Consider the following 18735-nt stretch of genomic DNA (forward strand, 5'->3'; position numbering starts at 1 on the left):
CCAAACTTTGGCACATGGTGTTCAGATATGTGGTTCTGGTTTGGCTCCATGTCCAATTAAAAATACCGAGAGCCTCGCTGAATAAAATCACAAAAGACCAGTAACATTCATTCATGTTTTGACTCTCAACTGGGTTTGGAAAATGCTCTTTACGTAACTGGAAAAATGCAACACTTGAGGTTTATTTCTGCTACACACTCCGGGATTGCCATAGCAATACTATGTAATGTAAAGCAAATATTTACACAACTGAACATGGGAATAGAAGTTAGTTTTACAATAGGCACTTCGACGATGTTTTAAATTATAGATTAACAAAGAGCTCATGTGCTCAGAATTCTGTTTAAAATCAATCACGGGGCCATCAATTTGCTCACAACTTTGATTTCATGCTAAACTGTTTTAAAAAGTAGCTTATGTGCAAATGGAGATCACAGAATGCAAGTGTTTCAAGAATCTGCTTCTTTTCACAGACTCCGTCTTTCAGGGGACAAACATTTGGGCAATTATCATGATTAAGATAAGAATTACATTCCCCAGATAAAAATATAGGAAATGATTAGCCACATAGGATTCTGTAATCGGAACATTTACCCCCCAAAAGCATTTCTTTCATGCAGTAGATACCAGATTCCTTTAGTTGATATGTCAGTATTAGATTCATTCCAAACACAAGGAAGAAAATTAAGAATTAAATGATGTCTCCTTCTTTGAATTTCCTTGGGAGACATGAAGGGATCCAAGAGAAGAACAAGCAACATAAACTCAGCATGACAGATTAGAGTGAAAGCTCTTCACTTGACTTCATGCTGAACAACTGCACCAGTCCTGAGAAGTTCCTCGATGGCGTTGTCCTCATACCCCAGTGCAACCTTCAGTACCTCCACCGTGTGCTGTCCAACAAGAGGTGGAGGCTTGGGCTTTGATGCACTGAATTCACTATATCTGACAGCTGGTCCTGTAAAAGAATGGACATAGGGAGAAATTATCTGAATGACTGATAACACGTGCTAGCATTTAATGCTACGTTGGACTATTTTGAGTTGGTTTATGTGATGGTTATCCAACAAATATTATATTTGAAAATAAGCTTACCTTTTAAAAATACATTTGTGTTTATCGAACAAATTCCACATTAAAAGAACACACCCGTAATCCAGTTGTATGTCATTCACATGAATGCAACATTAATTCACTAAGGGCTGAGTCCAATTACCCATGACTGAACTCAAAGGGAGTTTTCCACTTATTTTAATGGGAGTTGGGAGAGGCTCCAAAACACTTGCACCTGAAGTGTCACCATTCTAAGGCAACTGGATGACTTCGGAAGTTGGCAATGGAATACCAGAGCCTTTCACTTTTACTCTCGGTTCAGTCATTACTCTGATGATTGGTTGGTGGCCACTGTGAAATGAAATGGTGCTGTTAATTTAGTTCCTCATGGACAAATGCCCAAGTAACAACTGGCACACTTATTGGCAGTCTCAGCACAGAGGCCAACACTGAAAGGGCATGGAGAACAAATGACACTCTCCCTCTGAGGCCTGAATTGAGGTGTATTTGCAGGGAAATGTACAATGGCACTTCTAGCACTGTATCTACTCTATGGAGAAATGAAGGATGCTAAATTTCCAGACCGGTCAATCCAAAACTTTTCTTCACTGCAAAATTCAACAGTGATATTTGGGATGATTTCCCAAAGGACATCCTCTGTTCACAATCCTATCCTGTATTATATCACCATAACAGCTGACAAGATGCATCGTGCACAGTTACTTCTCTGTTATTCTGCATGTAATACTAATGCCTCCGTTTAGATATGTAAAGAAAATCACATAGCAATTTATCACCCCAAACTCGGTCCTTTTGACTTCGTTCTGAAAAGAACATTTGGATGAAAAAGAGGAAAGACATAATGAAACTTATTTATTGAATGAAAACTATTCAAAAACAATAATTAGACACTATTTTTCTGATGACTTTCCCCTCACTTTTTTTGAACAGAAAGAACTCATTCTTAGGTGCACCGAGTGTGAAATCTTAAGGAAGTGTGAGGGATAGGAAATTGGCATGAGGACACCTTTCTGCCAACTCTTAGGGCTGGCTGGGGTCTGAACCAGCCCCAGTATAAGGTATAGCAGTTACAGGGCTGCTCTAACTTGTGCTAAATGAACAGTTGCCTAAGCACTGCTCCACTCATCCGAGCTTGCCAGAGTGTGGCATGCTCCAGTCCTGTCATCTTTCGCTCCCAACATGCCCCATCCCTGCCTCTGTACTATTCCAACATGCCCCTACACGGAGGCGGATGGAGTCCTCCTCTGTGGCCCTAATTACACACTGTAATCAACTCAGCTATAACGCTTCTTTTTAATAAGCTCAACAGATTGAGCTCTTTAAATATCTCATTGTAAGGCATTTTCTCCAGCCCCTCAAATCATTTTTGTGGCTCTTTTCTGCACCCTTCCAAAATATCAACATACTTTTTAAAACGTGGACAGCAGAACTGTATGCAGAATTCTAGTACTGGTCTCACTAATACTGTATACAGAAGTAAAAATCAACTCCCTACTCTTACTCATTACTTCCCTATTTATACACTCAAGGTTTTTGCCACAGCATCATACTGGGAGCTCATGTTGAGTTGTTTATTCACTATAACCCCAAATCCTTTTCAGAGTCACTGCTTTCCAGGATACAGTCACTCATTCATAGTGGGTGACCTGCGTTCCTTCTTCCTAGATGTATGATATTGCATTTGGTTGTATTAAAAGGCATTTTGTTTGAATGGACCCAACTTACCACACTTTATGATTGGCCTGTGTTCATCATTATTTGACACTCTCCAATCATTGTGTCATCCACAAATGTCATCAGCAATAATTTTATATTTACTTCCAGATTATTGATAAAAACATGGAATTGCATCATGTATAGTACTGATTCCTGTGGAACCCCACTAGAAATATCCACATTCAGTGATGATTCCCCATTGACAACTATTTTTTGAGATCTGTTGGTTAGCCAGTTCTTAATCCATTTAATGTGTATTTTATTGATACTGCATAGTGCTAATTTTTAATCAGACACTTTACATTATTTTACGTCTATGCCATTACTTTTATTAACCAAACTTGTAATCTCATTGAAGAATGAAATCAGGTATGTTTGACAAGACCTAATTTCCATAAAACCATGTTGACTGGCATTAATTATATTCCTTTAATTCTTTATCAATTGAATCCTGTATCAGCTTTTCCATTATTTTACCCAGGATTGATGTCAGACTAACCGCCTGCAGTTACATGGTTCATCCTGCTTGCCTTTTTAAATAACTGGCACAACTTTATCACGATTCCAGTCTTCTGGAATTTCCCAGTATTCCAAGATTTATTAAAAAACTAACATCAGCAGGCCAGACATCTCCTTAGCCAACACTTTTAGAATTCCTGAGTGCAAATTTTCTGGGCCAACTGATTCAAAAATATTTATTCCTAGTAGATGCCATTTAACTTCTCCTCAGTTATTAATGGACTGGAAAATACTTCATCATCCTCTTGTGAAAATAATATATCATCCTGCTTCTGTCCAAATATAGAGTAGAAATATTTATTAAATACTTCTGCCTTTTCTGCCTCCTTATTTTACCAGCTTCATCTGGTAATCAGCCTATACAGTTGTTAGAATTTTTTTGTTCCTAATATACTTTAGAAAACTCCTTCTTGTTGTCCTAACCCTGCTAGTCATGAATTCTTCCTGATGTCTTTAGCTTCCCTTATCATTTTTTACATGTCATTACTTCTAGTATATATTGATTGTTATCTGGTTCCTCTTTTTTCCATTTGTTATGGTAGTTAATTGCTGCCTTTACTTCTCCACTGAATCAGGATGGACTTTAACCCACAGTTATCCTCTTTCTTGACGGTAATTGCGGCTCTTTAGCCATCTAATACAGTTGTCTTAAAGAACTCCCAATTTTAATTCACATTTTTCTTTCTAGATTTTTCTTCCAAGTCCATTTTGTTCATCAGTTTCCTCAGCTTTGGGAGAGTAGCCCTTTGGAAGCACCAATCAAATATATTATTGGATGGGACTATCCTCTGTTTGCCTGTATTAAATGTAAAATTACAGTCCAGTGAATAATTCATCTTTAGCCATCATAATGAAGTCCAAAATAGAATTGCCTCATGCTAGGAACAATACCTTTTGTATTAGAAAATGATCATCATAATTTTTAGAAAATCTTATGCTGGCTCAAACTCTAAACTGGCCTTATGGCATGTCGAAAGAGCATTCACAAGCAATCATGGTGATTTAAATGTCCAAATGTGGGATAGGAATGCCCATTTAGGTTACACATTGCAAAACTAGGCTCTTAATTGTGATAAACTGCAATAGGTGAAAGATATTTTACGGAAGAGAAGAGTGATTATATGTGTGGGCATGAAAGATAACCAGAGAGAACCCAAAGTGATATTAATCTAATGTGCTTGATCAGAGAGAAGAGTATATTGCATACCAATGTCTGCTTTTAATTTCTTACAGGTTCCAGATGTTAGCCAAATGATCGATCCTTAAATAAGTCTTTGAGTTTCAGTAACTACATAATTGTTTGCATGCAAGTACACCCTTCTCCAAATCCATCCCTAAGGCCTTTCTAGCCCCCACATAAATCATGCATTTTTCCCTTCCATTTTATCTACTCTCATCCATAAACACAGCAAATACAAAATGTTCTGATATGTATAGCAAGAATAACTACTTAAGATTCTAAGTATAGTTCTCCTCTGAAAAGTGATTGTAAAAATGACATTGGGGTTCCATATTTATTGTCTTTCCATGACTTCCAGTAGGACATTTTGTACAGTGTGTTTTTGGATCAGAGCTGATTAAAAAAAGGGAGAAAAAACTTAACATTTATTCACTGACTTTCAGGGCAAATGTACTCAGTTGACAAGTAGTTAGACTTTTTATCCTATCTTCCAGCCTTGCAAATTCAACTTGGAGCTGAAAGTCAAGCAGAGTTCTTTCCTTCCCGTGCATCGTCACTAGTAATAAAGGTTCTACACACAAATCTTTGCTGTCAGTGACACCTGTTCAAAACCCAAAGCCAGCAAAGGGTGTGCAGAGATATTGCTGAGTGACCCTAAAATACGAACATAATAAACTGTCCGACTGGATTTACTGAAGAAGGAATACCATCCGTCTCTGTTCTGTAGGGATAACAGAAGTGGCAAGCAGCGCTGGTCAGGAATTTTCCAAAGAAACTGTTTTTAAACAGAACATGCCAATTCATCAAACCTTAAATGTTTCATGGAAACGTTTCAATTTTGGCAAATGTTCACTGAAAGACAGGCAAAGATTCCAACAGAACTTTTCCTACCACACAGTTTCTGTCAGAAATCTGCCTAGTTTCCTACAGTTTGCCTGGTGGGCTGTTGGAGAACCTGGAGACTCCAGGGTCCGCAACTCTGGAGAATACCCGCTAGGTGGCCTGCCTTGAGGCTGGGGACCCCAAGGCTTATAGGCTCCCAGTTGCAGAGCCAGGAGCCTAGACACCTTGGCTCTAGCAGGGGTCTGCAGGACATACCAAAGATCCTGAAAGCACTGAGAATCCAAGCCAGAGAGAGGTGTCTGGGCAACCTGGGGTCTTCATGGAAGTCAGGGCGGCTGATTGCATCATTTCAAAAGAAAATCAAACCAAAACTGTTTGATTTTTCTTAAATGAAGCTATTTTGATATTGGAAAAATTTTTAACGAGCATCATCAGCATGGAAGCATGTCTTCTGGACTGGTGGCCGAAGCATGAAGGGGCATATGAATGTTTAGCATATGTGGCAGGTAAACGCCAGCCACAAAACCTTGCAACGCCGGCTACAAAAGTGCCATGCGAATGTCTGTTCTCACTTGCAGGTGACATTGTGAATAAGAAGCAGGAATATTTTGATATTGGAAATTTCAAAATGGCTAGTTTGATTCTGAAACAAAACAAAACCTTCTTTTAAATGTCAGAATTTCTCACAGATAGGAAATTCCAAATTTTGACCAGCAATAATTATAAGTAGCAAAAAATTATTTCTGTCGCTTATGCCAACAGTTCTGATTCTGAATAAACACATGGAGAAACATAGGAAGATACTAGTTTTACATTGTACTTTTATATAGCAGAAATGCCCTATGACTGCAAATTTCTTCATGAACAAAAATCTGAAGACACTCATAGGACTTACGTAGTTAACTGTCTTCTGTTTGCACTTCTGTTTTTTGGCTGTGTAAATACTAATGATATTTTAAACCTGTGGTAGTCTGCATTGACATCAATGGGCTTTGTATAAGAACCATAAAGAAAGAAAAGAAAATGGGTACTGACTAGGGCTGTCAATTAATCACAGTTAACTCATGCAATTAACTCAAAAAAATTAATCGCAATTAAAAAAATTAATTACGATTAATTGCACTTATAACAATAGAATACCAATTGAAATTTATTAAATATTTTTGGATGTTTTTCTACATTTTCAATATTGATTTCAATTACAAGACAGAATACAAAGTGCACAGTGCTCACTTTATATTATTATTTTTAATTACAAATATATGTACTATAAAAATGATAAACAAAATAAATAGAATTTTTCAGTTCACCTGATACAAGTACTGAAGTGCAATCTCTTATTGTGAAAATGTAATTTACAAATGCAGATTTTTTTTGGTTACGTAACTGCACTCAAAAACAAAACAGTGTAAAACTTTAGTGCCTACAAGTCCACTCAGTCCTACTTCTTATTCTGCCAATCGCAAAGACAAACAAGTTTGTTTACATTGACGGGAAATACTACTGCCTGCTTCTTATCCACAATGTCACCTGAAAGTGAGAACAGACATTCGCATGGCACTTCTGTAGCTGGCGCTGCAAGGTTTTGTAGCCGGTGTTTACATGTCACATATGCTAAACATTCATATGCCCCTTCATGCTTTGGCCACCAGTCCAGAAGACATGCTTCCATGCTGATGATGCTCATTAAAAAAATAATGCGTCAATTACATTTGTGACTGTACTCCTTGGGGGGAGAACTGTATGTCTCCTACTCTGTTTTACCCGCATTCTGCATATATTTCATGTTATAGCAGTCTCGGATGATGACCCAGCACGTTTGTTTTAAGAACACTTTCATAACAGATTTGACAAAACACAAAGAAGGTACAAATGTGATTTCTAAAAATAGCTACAGCACTCGACCCAAGGTTTAAGAATCTAAAGTGCCGTCCAAAATCCGAGAGGTACGAGGTGTGGAGCATGCTTTAGAAGTCTTAAAAGAGCAACACTCTGATGCGGAAACTACACCAAAAAAGAAAATCAACCTTCTGCTGGTGGCATCTGACTCAGATGATGAAAAGGAACATGTGTCAGTCCGCATTGCTTTGGATTGTTATCAAGCAGAACCCATCATCAGCATGGAAGCACGTCCTCTGGAATAGTATTTGAAGCATGAAGGGACATATGAATCGTTAGTGCATCTGGCACGTAAATATCTTGCAACGCCAGCTACAACAGTGCCATATGAACTCCTGTTCTCACTTCCAGGTGACATTGTAAACAAGAAGCAGGCAGCATTATCTCCTGCAAATTGTAACCAACCTTGTTTGTCTGAGTGACTGGCTGACCAAGAAGTAGGACTGAGTGGACTTATAGGCGCTAAAGTTTTACATTGTTTTATTTTTGAACGCAGGTTTTTTTGTACATAATTCTACATTTGTAAGTTCAATTTTCATGATAAAAAGATTGCACTACAGTACTTGTATGCGGTGAATTGAAAAATATTTTTTTCTTTTTTACAATGCAAATATTTGTAATAAAAATAAATATAAAGTGAGCACTGTACACTTTGTATTCAGTGTTGTAATTGAAATTAATATATTTGAAAATGTAGTAAACATCAAAAAATATTTAAACTAAATGGTATTCTATTGTTGCTTAACAGCACGATTAATCGTGCAATTTTTTAAATCGCTTGACAGCCCTAGTACTGACATAAAATAATATTTGTTGTTTTTATTATTATTTCTATAGTGCCGAGCGACCACAGTCATGTAACATGCTAGGCACTGTAGAAACAGAGAACACACAGACAGTAATCAGTTTGATGACAAAGGAGTTTAAAGGGATTCCTTAATCCCAGACACAGTCTAATTATCATACTACAAGCTTTTTACGAAAACAGTATTCTTTGGTGCAAAAAAAGTCCCATTTCTGATCTATTCTTAAAAGTGGCTGCATGCCTGATTTCAAGAAATTGTATAAATGCATTTATTTTACCTAAAAACAGACAAATTATATACTTAAAGATTTCATGTGATTCTGCATATTACTCTAAAATAATTCAGGAAAACTGGTATCAAACCAGAAATTCTAAAGCCAAGCCAGATATAAGCAACTCTAAATTGTAATATATACCAAGTTATAGCATTTTTAAGGATAAAAGGGAGGCGGTTACATCTAATTTGTAAATAGGGACTTCTATTCTCTTTTGCTATGCAGTCAAATTGTAATCTAAGAATTTGTAGAAATCAAATGTACAGTATATAGAAAACCAATATATTTCAGTATCTTCTATAGAAAGTTACATTACAGACTAGCACTACACAAGAAAATTACACAGTAATCATAAAATATATGCATTCCTTGATCATTTATTATTTGGTACATCATTAGACATATGGCATTTCATTTTTATATAGTTCTAAATTTAGCTACATCCATTCACAAGGGCTACCTATGATCCATCATTAATGATCTCCTGTACTTTCCTCACGTAAAATTCCACTTTACTTCAGTGTCAGTTAAGGTGGGTAAAGGCTGCAGAATTAGGCCTTAGCAATCCTAGACTCCTAGTGGACATCATTCCCAACTCTTCAAAGAACCTGATTCCAGAAATCAGCCAGTCAAATGCTATACAAATGTTAATTAAACACAACTCACCTCTGAGGTAATGATTACTATCCCTTGAGGCACAAATAGGTGAATTGCCTTGATCAAGGTTACACAGCTTCAGTGGGTGGTGTGTGTTAGTGGGTTGCTGTGCCTACATGCAGCAGTATGGACACTGGACTGAGATCCAAAAGGGAGCTGCAGGTAGAATACAGGAATCCTGACTCCCAGCCCCTTGCTCTAATCACTCCACAACACCTCAGTGGACTAGTGTTGTGTAATAAATGGGCAAGACCACGTGAACAAAATAGTGAAGTAAAAAACAGTTGCTTAGATTTGACTTTTTTTTTCTTTTAAATTAGCATTTAGGTGCCACATTTTCAGCCTCAAGCAAATACAAACTAACCATTTCTTTTACTACATCTGAAATTCTACACTACAGTGGCTTTATTTTGACTTCTTTGGCACATTGCTAAGATACACGCTGCAGATACGGCTTAATCTTCAAGGCTTAATAATGCAACAATTAGTCAAGCTTTATATCAGTTAAAATTATGATAGCTAAAGTACTAAGCTGTCTCACAGTCCTCCCCAGTACTTGAACTCAACATCACCATAATAAATTCTATTTATTTGACGCCTATCTGCCATAGAATTCCAGGCGCCAAACAAAGCAATAAAGTTAAGACACATCAAACATATTAAAACATAAGATAAAAACAGATAAAACCACTGAAACATCATCATGCCATAGAAAGGGCCTTAGAGAATTAAAATTAAGTGTCTATTCAAAAAAGGTTAAATATGTGGCACTCTTGGAATTTGTCATAGAGCATTTCTGAGATGAAGGACTGCAGAAGCAAAGCTTAGACCTGTCCAAATCATAGTTTGAGCACCAAAAGCTCCAATTACCTGTATTAGTGCAAGCAACAAGAGATAAAACCCTTCGCCATTCTGAGTTGGTACACTATATAGGCTGCTGGAAGCTCAGTAAGATAATTCTGACTCAATTTATTACAGGTATTAGAAGTTAAATTTAACCCCTTAAATTGAAATCCCTTCAGAGATGCAGAGTAAAGTACATAGTAGTCAATAAACAGAATCACCTTCGCTTCTTCCCAAGCGAAGCATACTGAAGTAGCCCAACCTCAATTGCATAAAGGCAGAGTGCCACAACACCAGACCATGTGCAAGAACTGTACAATAGCAAGCATAATGAATTTTCAGCCCAGGTGGGGGCTACAGTCTGACAATATTTTTGAAGATGGTAAAAATCAGCCTTGACTGCATTCAAGGTGACCAGAAAGCAAGTGTGAAAAATTGGGACGGGGGCTGGGGGTAATAGGCGCCTATATAAGACAAAGCCTCGAATATTGGTACTGTCCCTATAAAATCGGGACATCTGGTCACCCCAACTGCATTTCAGTATCTAACATCTGCCCATGATCATGATACTATATATAACTGCTTTTGTTTAATATTGATGACCGAAACCTTACATAAATATAAGAGAACCAAAGCCAAAACAGGCTTGAGGAACACTACACAAAATTCCATGACAGGCCTGTAACCATGACACTACACAGGAACGCAGGCCTCTTCTGCAGAAATACCCTAATCTCAGGTTTTAGAACCTTGCACTAAGACAAATAACTTCATAACTCAACAAATAACTCATGTTGGAAGGTGGGTCCTACTAACTCCAACCCAGGACATAAGAGGAGTCAGAGTGTCTTTGAAGCAAAGGATATCTGTGCCTGAGACAGCCAAGCTCAGGAAAATGTTTAGGTTGAGGTTTGTGATTATTTGTTATTATTTAACTGAGCAATAAGGACAAATGCAAGAGAGGGCCAGATCTGGTCCACCAGGCCTTCTGTTTGGCCCACCAACCTGTTCCATCCTGCTCCCTGCTAAGGGCTCTGCTATAAGGATGGTCCCATTACCCGGCTCTGGCTCATCCTGGGCTCCAGCCTCTGCACTCTCTGCTGGTCCCAGCTGCACGATCCCCAAGTTGACCCATCTCTGAGTGCTTCCCCCCAGTCCCCACCTAGGCTGTCACCTACTGGCTCGGAGGACGCTCTGCAGCCAGGCTGAGAAAAGGGCTGAGTGGCAGGGGAGCACAGGGGCCAGAGCCACCAGGAGCCCCTGGCCAGCTGGAGCCAGGAAGTGAGGCCACCCTTACAGTGGCGCCCCCGGCAGGGAGCAGGAAGGAACAGCTGACACCCAGCAGGTCAAACAGAAGGCCCTCACTGAAGGCAGCTCCAGCACTTGCCAGGTGGCCCCTTTCCCTCCCTGGGCCAGGGGCGGCTCTATGTTTTTTGCCGCCCCAAGCACGGCAGTAAGGCAGCCTTCGGCAGCATGCCTGTGGGCGGTCCGCGGTCATGCGGATTCGGTGGCATTTCTGCGGGTGATCTGCCGGTCCCACAGCTTCGGCTTACCCATCGCCGAATCGCCTGACTGCCGCCTTCACAGCGACCAGCACGCCACCCCCCGCGGCTTGCCGCCCCAGGCACATGCTTGCTGCGCTGGTGCCTGGAGCCGCCCCTGCCCCGGGCCCTGACTGCAGAGTGTCCTCTGAGCTGGCAGGTGTTGGCCTGAGTAGGGTTACCATATTTCAGCAAGCAAAAAAGAGGAGGGGAGGAGCCCTGCCCTAGCCCCTCCCCCGTCCTTCCCTAGCCCCGCCCCTCCCACTTCCCGCCCCCCTCAGAACCCCCAACCCTCCCCCTAGCTCCTTGACCCCTGACTGCCCCCTCCTGGGACCCCTGCCCCTAACTGCCCCCCAGGACTCCACCCCCTACCTAAGCCTCCCTGCCTCTTGTCCCCTGACTGCCCCCTCCTGAGACCCTCCCCCCATCCTAACTGGCCCCCTAGGACCCTACCCCCTACCTGTACCCTGACTGCTCCAACCCTTAGCCACACCTCCACCCCCAGACAGACCCCTGGGACTCCCACGCCCCATCCAACCACTCCCCACACCCTGACAGCCCCCCCAAAACTCCCAACCCCCCCCCTCGCTCCTTGTCCCCTGACTGCCCCCTCCTGGGACCTCTGCTCCTAACTGCCCTCCAGAACCCCACCCCCTACCTAAGCCTCCCTGTTCCTTATCCCCTAACTGCCCCCTCCTAAGACCCCCCCCTAACTGCCCCCCAGGACCCTACCCCCTACCTGTACCCTGACTGCCCAAAACCTTATCCACACCCTCCCCCAGAAAGCCCCCCCCCGAACTCCCGACCCCCCCCCCGTCTCTTGACTGCCCCATCCAAAACCTCCCTGCCCCTTCTCCGACCCCCTGGCCCCCTTGTTGTTGGCCTTCGCCTAATGTCTCTGTGAACTTGCTCAGGAACGGCCTGAGCCATTCGTCCTGGCAGGCTGGCTGGCAGGGGAGGAGGAGCGGGAGAAGAGCTCCAGACTGCCGGAGGCGATCTGCGAATGCAGGGAGGAAGGGAGTGATCTCAGCTGCAGGGGAGAGGAGGAGGGGCTCTCTCTGGCTGTCAGAGCCTCATGTAAGTGGCACCATCCGGCCGGCTGCCCTGTTAGCCGCGCGCGCTCTGCATGGGGGGGGGGGGGGAGTCCGGACATTTACAAATTCCCCCCGGACGCTATTTTTAGCTCAAAAATCCGGACATGTCTGGGGGAATCCGGACGAATGGTAACCCTAGGCCTGAGTAGGGGAGGTGGGATGGGGAGGGGCACTAAGATGTGGGTCAGAGCATGATGATGATGCAGCTGGAACTGGGCAGCAGAGCACAGGAGCTGGAGTTGCCAGGAGCCCGGGGCAGAGCCAGAGCTGAGTAGTGGGGCCGTTCTTGGTCAGAGCTGGAGCCAAGTAGCAGGGCTGTCCTTACATCAGACTCCAGCTGGGAGCAGGAGCCGGGTACAGACAGGAGGAGACAGGAACAGGATGGACTCTGTGGGGAGTGACCCCCTGCTGCCGTAGGCCTCTCCCAGTTCCCCCGCTGCTCCCCTCTTCCTCCCATCTTCCCCCTCAAACAGTACTAAGGAGGCTCCTGTCTCCTGCAGCTAGTCCCCTCCCTCTCACCACCTTTGGGACTGAAAATCCTGATTACCCAAATGAGCATGGGGGACATACTGCTCATTCGGATAATGAGGATTTTCAATTAATTGGAATTTGGATAAACAGACTTTACCTGTACATAGCATGATGGTAAACAAAAGGAAAATAAACTGAAGTGCATCCCCAAACATGTCCCTGATTGGACTAGCAGTCTGCATGCCATTCAAAAATCAGCCAAAGTGCCATCTTTGGCACACATGGCATAAATAGCCAATCTCTGCTAGCTAGGTGAATAATTGGTGTGCTTTCACTAGAGAGCAAGCACCTGGGGTGCCTTTCGGCCCTGCAAGATTTGGACATTGCCTTATCTGGACCCCCAGAAAATGTAATTGAATACTACTGAGCTAGAGTATCAAAATCTGCAGAAGAATCTACCAACTGCAACAGTTCCCTCATTACTCTGCTTGCACATAGAGTGAGCACAGCATTTAAGACACTGACAAGGTCACTCTCAGCTCTGTATCCACAACAAAAGCCCAGTGAAAAGTGTCATTTATCTATATATAATTTCTGTCCACATGTCCCTCAACTTCACACTTAACCTTGACCAAACAAATTATAAACTTATAAACAAAGCAGCTTATAATTTTCAAAACAACAATCTTGCAGGATGAAACACTTTTCAGTAAATGAACCCGAATCATGCTAGCACCAGACATTAAAATCCTCAAGATTAAGGACCCATCGGAAGTCCAATATCACAACTGCGATGAATTCATCAAACTATTAAAAAAAAATTCCCAAATTCTACGCTAAATTTTTTAGAGGTCTATGATTAACGCAGATCCTGCAGATCGATATATCACTTCCCCTCCCCGCCCTTTATCCTAACTCTCTTTACTTACATTATGTATTATGATGAATTTTGTACTTTGGTATATTTGTTGTATTTGAAAAAAAAAACAATAAAAATTATAAATAAATAGGAACAGCTGCTCAGTGCAAATAATTTACCCATGTTGGGCACATTCTCCACACTCAGGAATGACTCCCAAACAAATGGATAGCCATATCATCCACTTTTCAGCCACGAATGATAGATTAATTAAAAAATCTTGGTTGGGACAAGGTGGAAGAGCATCCAAAGTAGCTTAGAATACTGAGGACTCACCTAGACTATGCTTGGGTGCCAGAACATGTCTTTTTTTCATTCTCAGCTCTGGGCTTTTTTCTTTGTCGACCCTAGAGTTGGAACCTACTCTCTGACCAAATCCACCACATCTTTACACTCACTGCCTTAAAATTCACTTCTTCCAAAAGTCCTTCCCCTTTAGTTCTTTTCTTAGGCAAATGTTACTAGATCACTGAAAATCCCAACCCCCTGAAATGAGTGGATGTGAAATCTGGATGCAAATTTAGTGTCTTGCACCCATCTCTAATATCTACTGAGTATAGATCACTGGTCCCCAAACTGTGGGGGGGCACCCCTCCCAGACATTCGGGGGTGGGGACACGCAACGGAGTCCAGGCCAGTCCCACAGAGGGTGGGGAGGGAGCTCCACCCAACCCTGCTCTGCCCCCAGCCCAGCTCCGACCCCAACTGCAGCTCCACTCCACCCCGCCCCCTGCCCAACTCTGCCCCCAGCCCAGCTCTGCTCTCATTCCCTCTCCACCCCCAGGCCAGCTTTGCCACTAGCCATACCTGCTCCCCCATCCCCAGTTCTGCCTCTAACTCTGCCTTCAGCCCAAGCTCCTCTGCTGAGGAAGCCTTGGCTGTGCAGTAATGGGGGGGGGGGAGGGCACAGACAGATATTACTGGTAAGGTGGAGCATGACAGAAAAAGTTTGGGTACCACTGTTATAGATTGTTCAAATTGCAAAACCATAATTAACAACACAGTGTTACTTGAAAGAGACAAGTGAATCATGAGTTCTGATGCAGCTAGCATTGGTCATGGTCAGACACAGGACACAAGGTATCAGACTAGCTGGTCAGATCTTTTTTGGATGCCTCCATCACACAAGTTTCAAGACATCCATAACACCACGACCAGACATGAAATACCAGCAGTTATATACAGTATGAACTGTGGTACCATCCATAAATAATACTGAACTGTTTCAATAGTCATCAATTTAGAAATACCTTCACGTTTTTTATTTTTCCTCCTTGATAAAGGCCTTTTGGAATGAAATGTCAGGGTTTTTGCCTGTTGTAGCAAATAAACATATTACAGTAAGTTATTAACTATGTTCCTTGCTTTTGGTTAGAATATGTCAAAGTAATTTCCTGTGAATGCCAGATTTTGGTATATTGATTTTATGTCAAAGAACTTTCAACAAATACCATACACATACACATTTTTAAAATATAATTTAATTCCAGAAGTGACACAGAAGCACTGTTAGTTGTTTGAAATTGTTCCTTAAAAGTGACCTGCAAATGAAAAACAAATTGGATTTTTGCCTTTTTTGAAGATGAGCTGGAAGTTTTGGGATTTTTGTCAAATTAAAAAAAAAACTTCTCCTTTTTGTTTAGATTAGAAATTATTATTTCTTTTACGGTAACATCTAGAGATCCCATTGAGAAATTTTAATCAAAACTGATACATTTCCATAAAACATTTCAACGTTGAAGAAACAGCATTTTCTGACAGAAAAAAGTTTAGTCCCAATTTTTTCAGTCAGCTATAGTCTTCATCTGTATAGCGGCCAACAAATTCTGATCATTGCAAGTCTTCACTGTAAATGACAACCCGCCAACCTATACAAATATGAGTTTCATGGAAATTCTTGAAACTGTATGTCCAAACAAGACAACTGAATCTGACTGAGCAGAGCTCACTTTTCCATACAGGGTGGATTGATTTAAAATCACTAAGTAGAAAGCCTCAATTTAAATAATCAATGTTAATCGACTTTCCCATTTGTACTTCAGTTATTGTCTAAAGAAAGGTGCATTCTCATTGGTAGATACAACCACTGAAATATGTTGATTTACAACTAAATAGAACCTTAACACTAGGCTTAGTACATCTTTTTTGCTTTTTTGTTGTCTTCTGTGACTGAAGATGATGCTGATGACAGTATTACGTCTTGTGAGCTAAAAAGACCAATATGCAAGTGACAGTCCTTTCTGCATGAAGTGCATAAGTAGCTTAATGCCAAGGAAGAAATTACAATTTGTTCATGCTGAGTCTGCTGCTGTTTATGACTTGGCCTCTTTGCCTCAAGGTCCATAGGGTGGTTAATCTCAAACTGGGTAACTCCATTGTTGACTGCTGCTGGCCAGTGTGATCTATCTGTTGTTGATAACTCCCAGTTATCAATGTCAATGTTGCACTGTTTCAATTTATGCTTCAGTGTGTCTGTGACGGGGCTCTCGCCCCACATTGGCCTGTAAGGGGTTAATGTAGTCCTAGGGAGGCTGCGCAGAAAGCAGCCAATAGGAGAGGGGCTGCAAGGAGCAGCCAATCAGGGCTGGGCAGGCCCATATAAGAAGAGCTGCAGAACAGAGCAGCTTCAGTTGCTCCCTGGAGCTCAAGGACGGGGGACTGGCTGCCTTGCAGGAGGAAGAATGCTAGCACCTCAGAGAGAGCAGTGCTGGGCAGGATCGGGGAGTGAGAGCAAGCTCCTGGCTGGCTGCTAAGACTGGCATGCTGAGGCCTGAGGTAAAGGGTGAAGAAGGTGCTAGAGCTGCGGGGAAGTGGCCCAGGGAAAGGTACTGACAGGTTGGAGGATACGCAGCACGTTGCTACCATCTACAGGGTCCCTGGGCTGGGACCCAGAGTAGTGGGCGGGTCCGAGTTCTCCTTTCTCCCCCACTCGCCACTGAGGAAGTGGCTGGATTTTCAGACTGTGTTACATTCCCCCAGAACGGGGGAGCACAGAGTGTGGCACAGCAGGAGAGCTGTGTCCTGAAGAGGTCATCATGGTCCTTGTCCATCATGGACACAGGTCCAGGAGCAGAAGTGACAGCGGTGGGACATCACCAGAAGAAGGCGCACTGGCTAACAGAGCTAATCCCTGGGATAGCCATTAGGAGGCACTGCAGTGGTGAGTCACACCCTGTCACAGTGTCCGTGAAGCATTTCTTCTGCCCCTCTTGTATGCAGTTGCCCACTTTAAGTTCGCCATACAGCAACTGCTTTGGCATTCTAGTGTTGTCCATCCTCAACACATGACCAGTTCAGCGTAACTGTGATGCAATAAGCATAGCTTCAATCCCTGTGGAGCGACTACATTCCAGAACCTCATTATTGGTAGCTTTATCTTGCCATTTGTTGCTCAGCATGGCATGCAGATGTCGTAAATGGAACTTATCTAGAAGCTTAATGTGATGCCTGTAGTAGGTCCAGGTCTTATATGCATACAACAAGTTGGACAGCACAACTGCTTTATAGATTTTTACCTTGGTTTGAAGCTTAATACCATGTTGCTGCCAGACTCTGCCTGATACTCTGCCAAATTATGAACTGGCTGTGTCTATATGACTTGTCAGCTCCTTGTCTATGGTAACATAATTTGACAATATAGCAGAATCTGTAACAGCATTCAGCTGTGTGTTGCTGATGGTGTCTTTTGGTTTTGTGTAGGTGTTGCGGGGCATGCGTGCCCCGTCCCATTTTGGGATGGAGTGAGGGTTGCTATAGCCTCGCAGCCAAGTGTGCATGACCACTCTGGGTCTCGGGGGTAGTGTGGCCTGATGGCCAAAGTCAACATGGCTGCGCTTCTTCCGGGGTGGGGTGGCTTTATGGCCAGAGTCAATATAGCCGCCTACTCTATCGGGGCTGTGTGGCCTAGTGGCCTGAGTCAATAGGATTGTTGAGGTGGCCCGCCACCCCAGGGTCAGCAGGGGCTAGGGTAGTGGGACCCGGGCTCTCCTCTCCACCAGGTCCCAACCCAGGGCCATGGTGGTGCCGGGGTTGCCTGCCACCAGCTCGGCAGGGATCCTGCCCAAACATGCCAAGCTAGTCTCCAGTTCTATAACCGTTTCCTCACAAAGTTTCCCTGGGTCACTTCTTACCCATTTCTCTGCGGTGTGCCACCTCGGGGTTCCAACAGTCAATTCTTCTTCTGGGGCACCCAGACTCTGGTGTTCGGGTCATCACCATCCAGCTGGCCTCCGTGTCCTGAAGTGCCAGTGGTCCTTCCGCAGGAGCCTGCAGCGCACCTCCTTTCTCTCCAGCTGTCAGCCCTAAATGAGCTAGGCTGCTTCCTTTTATACCTGGTCTCCAGCCCAAGCATTCCCAGCAGGGCTGAGGGGGTGTGGCCTCCTCTGCCCAAAGAGAGGTGTTAACCCCTGCAGTACCAGTGAGGGTCATGCTGCCCCAACACAGTAGGAATTGCCTGAAGCAGGTTGATACATGACCTCTGTCTTTTTCAGACTGATTGTCACTCCGTATCTTTCTGCAGACTCTGTGAATCTGTCTGTAACCAGTATCTTTTCTAAAGTATGTGCCTCTAAAGTACAGCCATCATCATACAGCAGCTCATGAACAATTGCCTCAAACACCTTCATGGAAGATCACAGCTGGTTCAGATTAAATAATTTTTCAGCCGATCAGAAACATGTCCTGATACCGACATTTTGGTCTCTTGTAGCGTCAGTGGGCACTGATGCACAGCAGAGATTAAACAAGAGTGGATCAATTACGCAGCCCTGCTTCATACCATTAGCAATAGGGAATGGGTCAGACAGAACATCATCTATGCAGACTTGTCCACGCAATCCATCATGAAATAGCCTCAGAATGTTGATGAATTTTTCTGGACAATCAAAGTCACGTAATAAT

General features: G+C 42.8%; 1 protein-coding gene across 1 annotated transcript in view; it reads right to left on the reverse strand.

Moving 5' to 3' along the window:
• Nucleotides 1-794: 794 nt before the first annotated feature.
• SUGCT (succinyl-CoA:glutarate-CoA transferase) overlaps nt 795-18735 on the reverse strand; it is a 503164-nt gene continuing 485223 nt past the window's right edge. The window contains exon 14 of the mRNA XM_065399115.1: nt 795-958. Within this exon, the coding sequence (XP_065255187.1) occupies nt 795-958 (164 nt within the window). The remainder of the gene's footprint in view (nt 959-18735) is intronic.

Source organism: Emys orbicularis, chromosome 2 (genome assembly GCF_028017835.1).
Source record: "Emys orbicularis isolate rEmyOrb1 chromosome 2, rEmyOrb1.hap1, whole genome shotgun sequence".
Taxonomy (NCBI): domain Eukaryota; kingdom Metazoa; phylum Chordata; order Testudines; family Emydidae; genus Emys; species Emys orbicularis.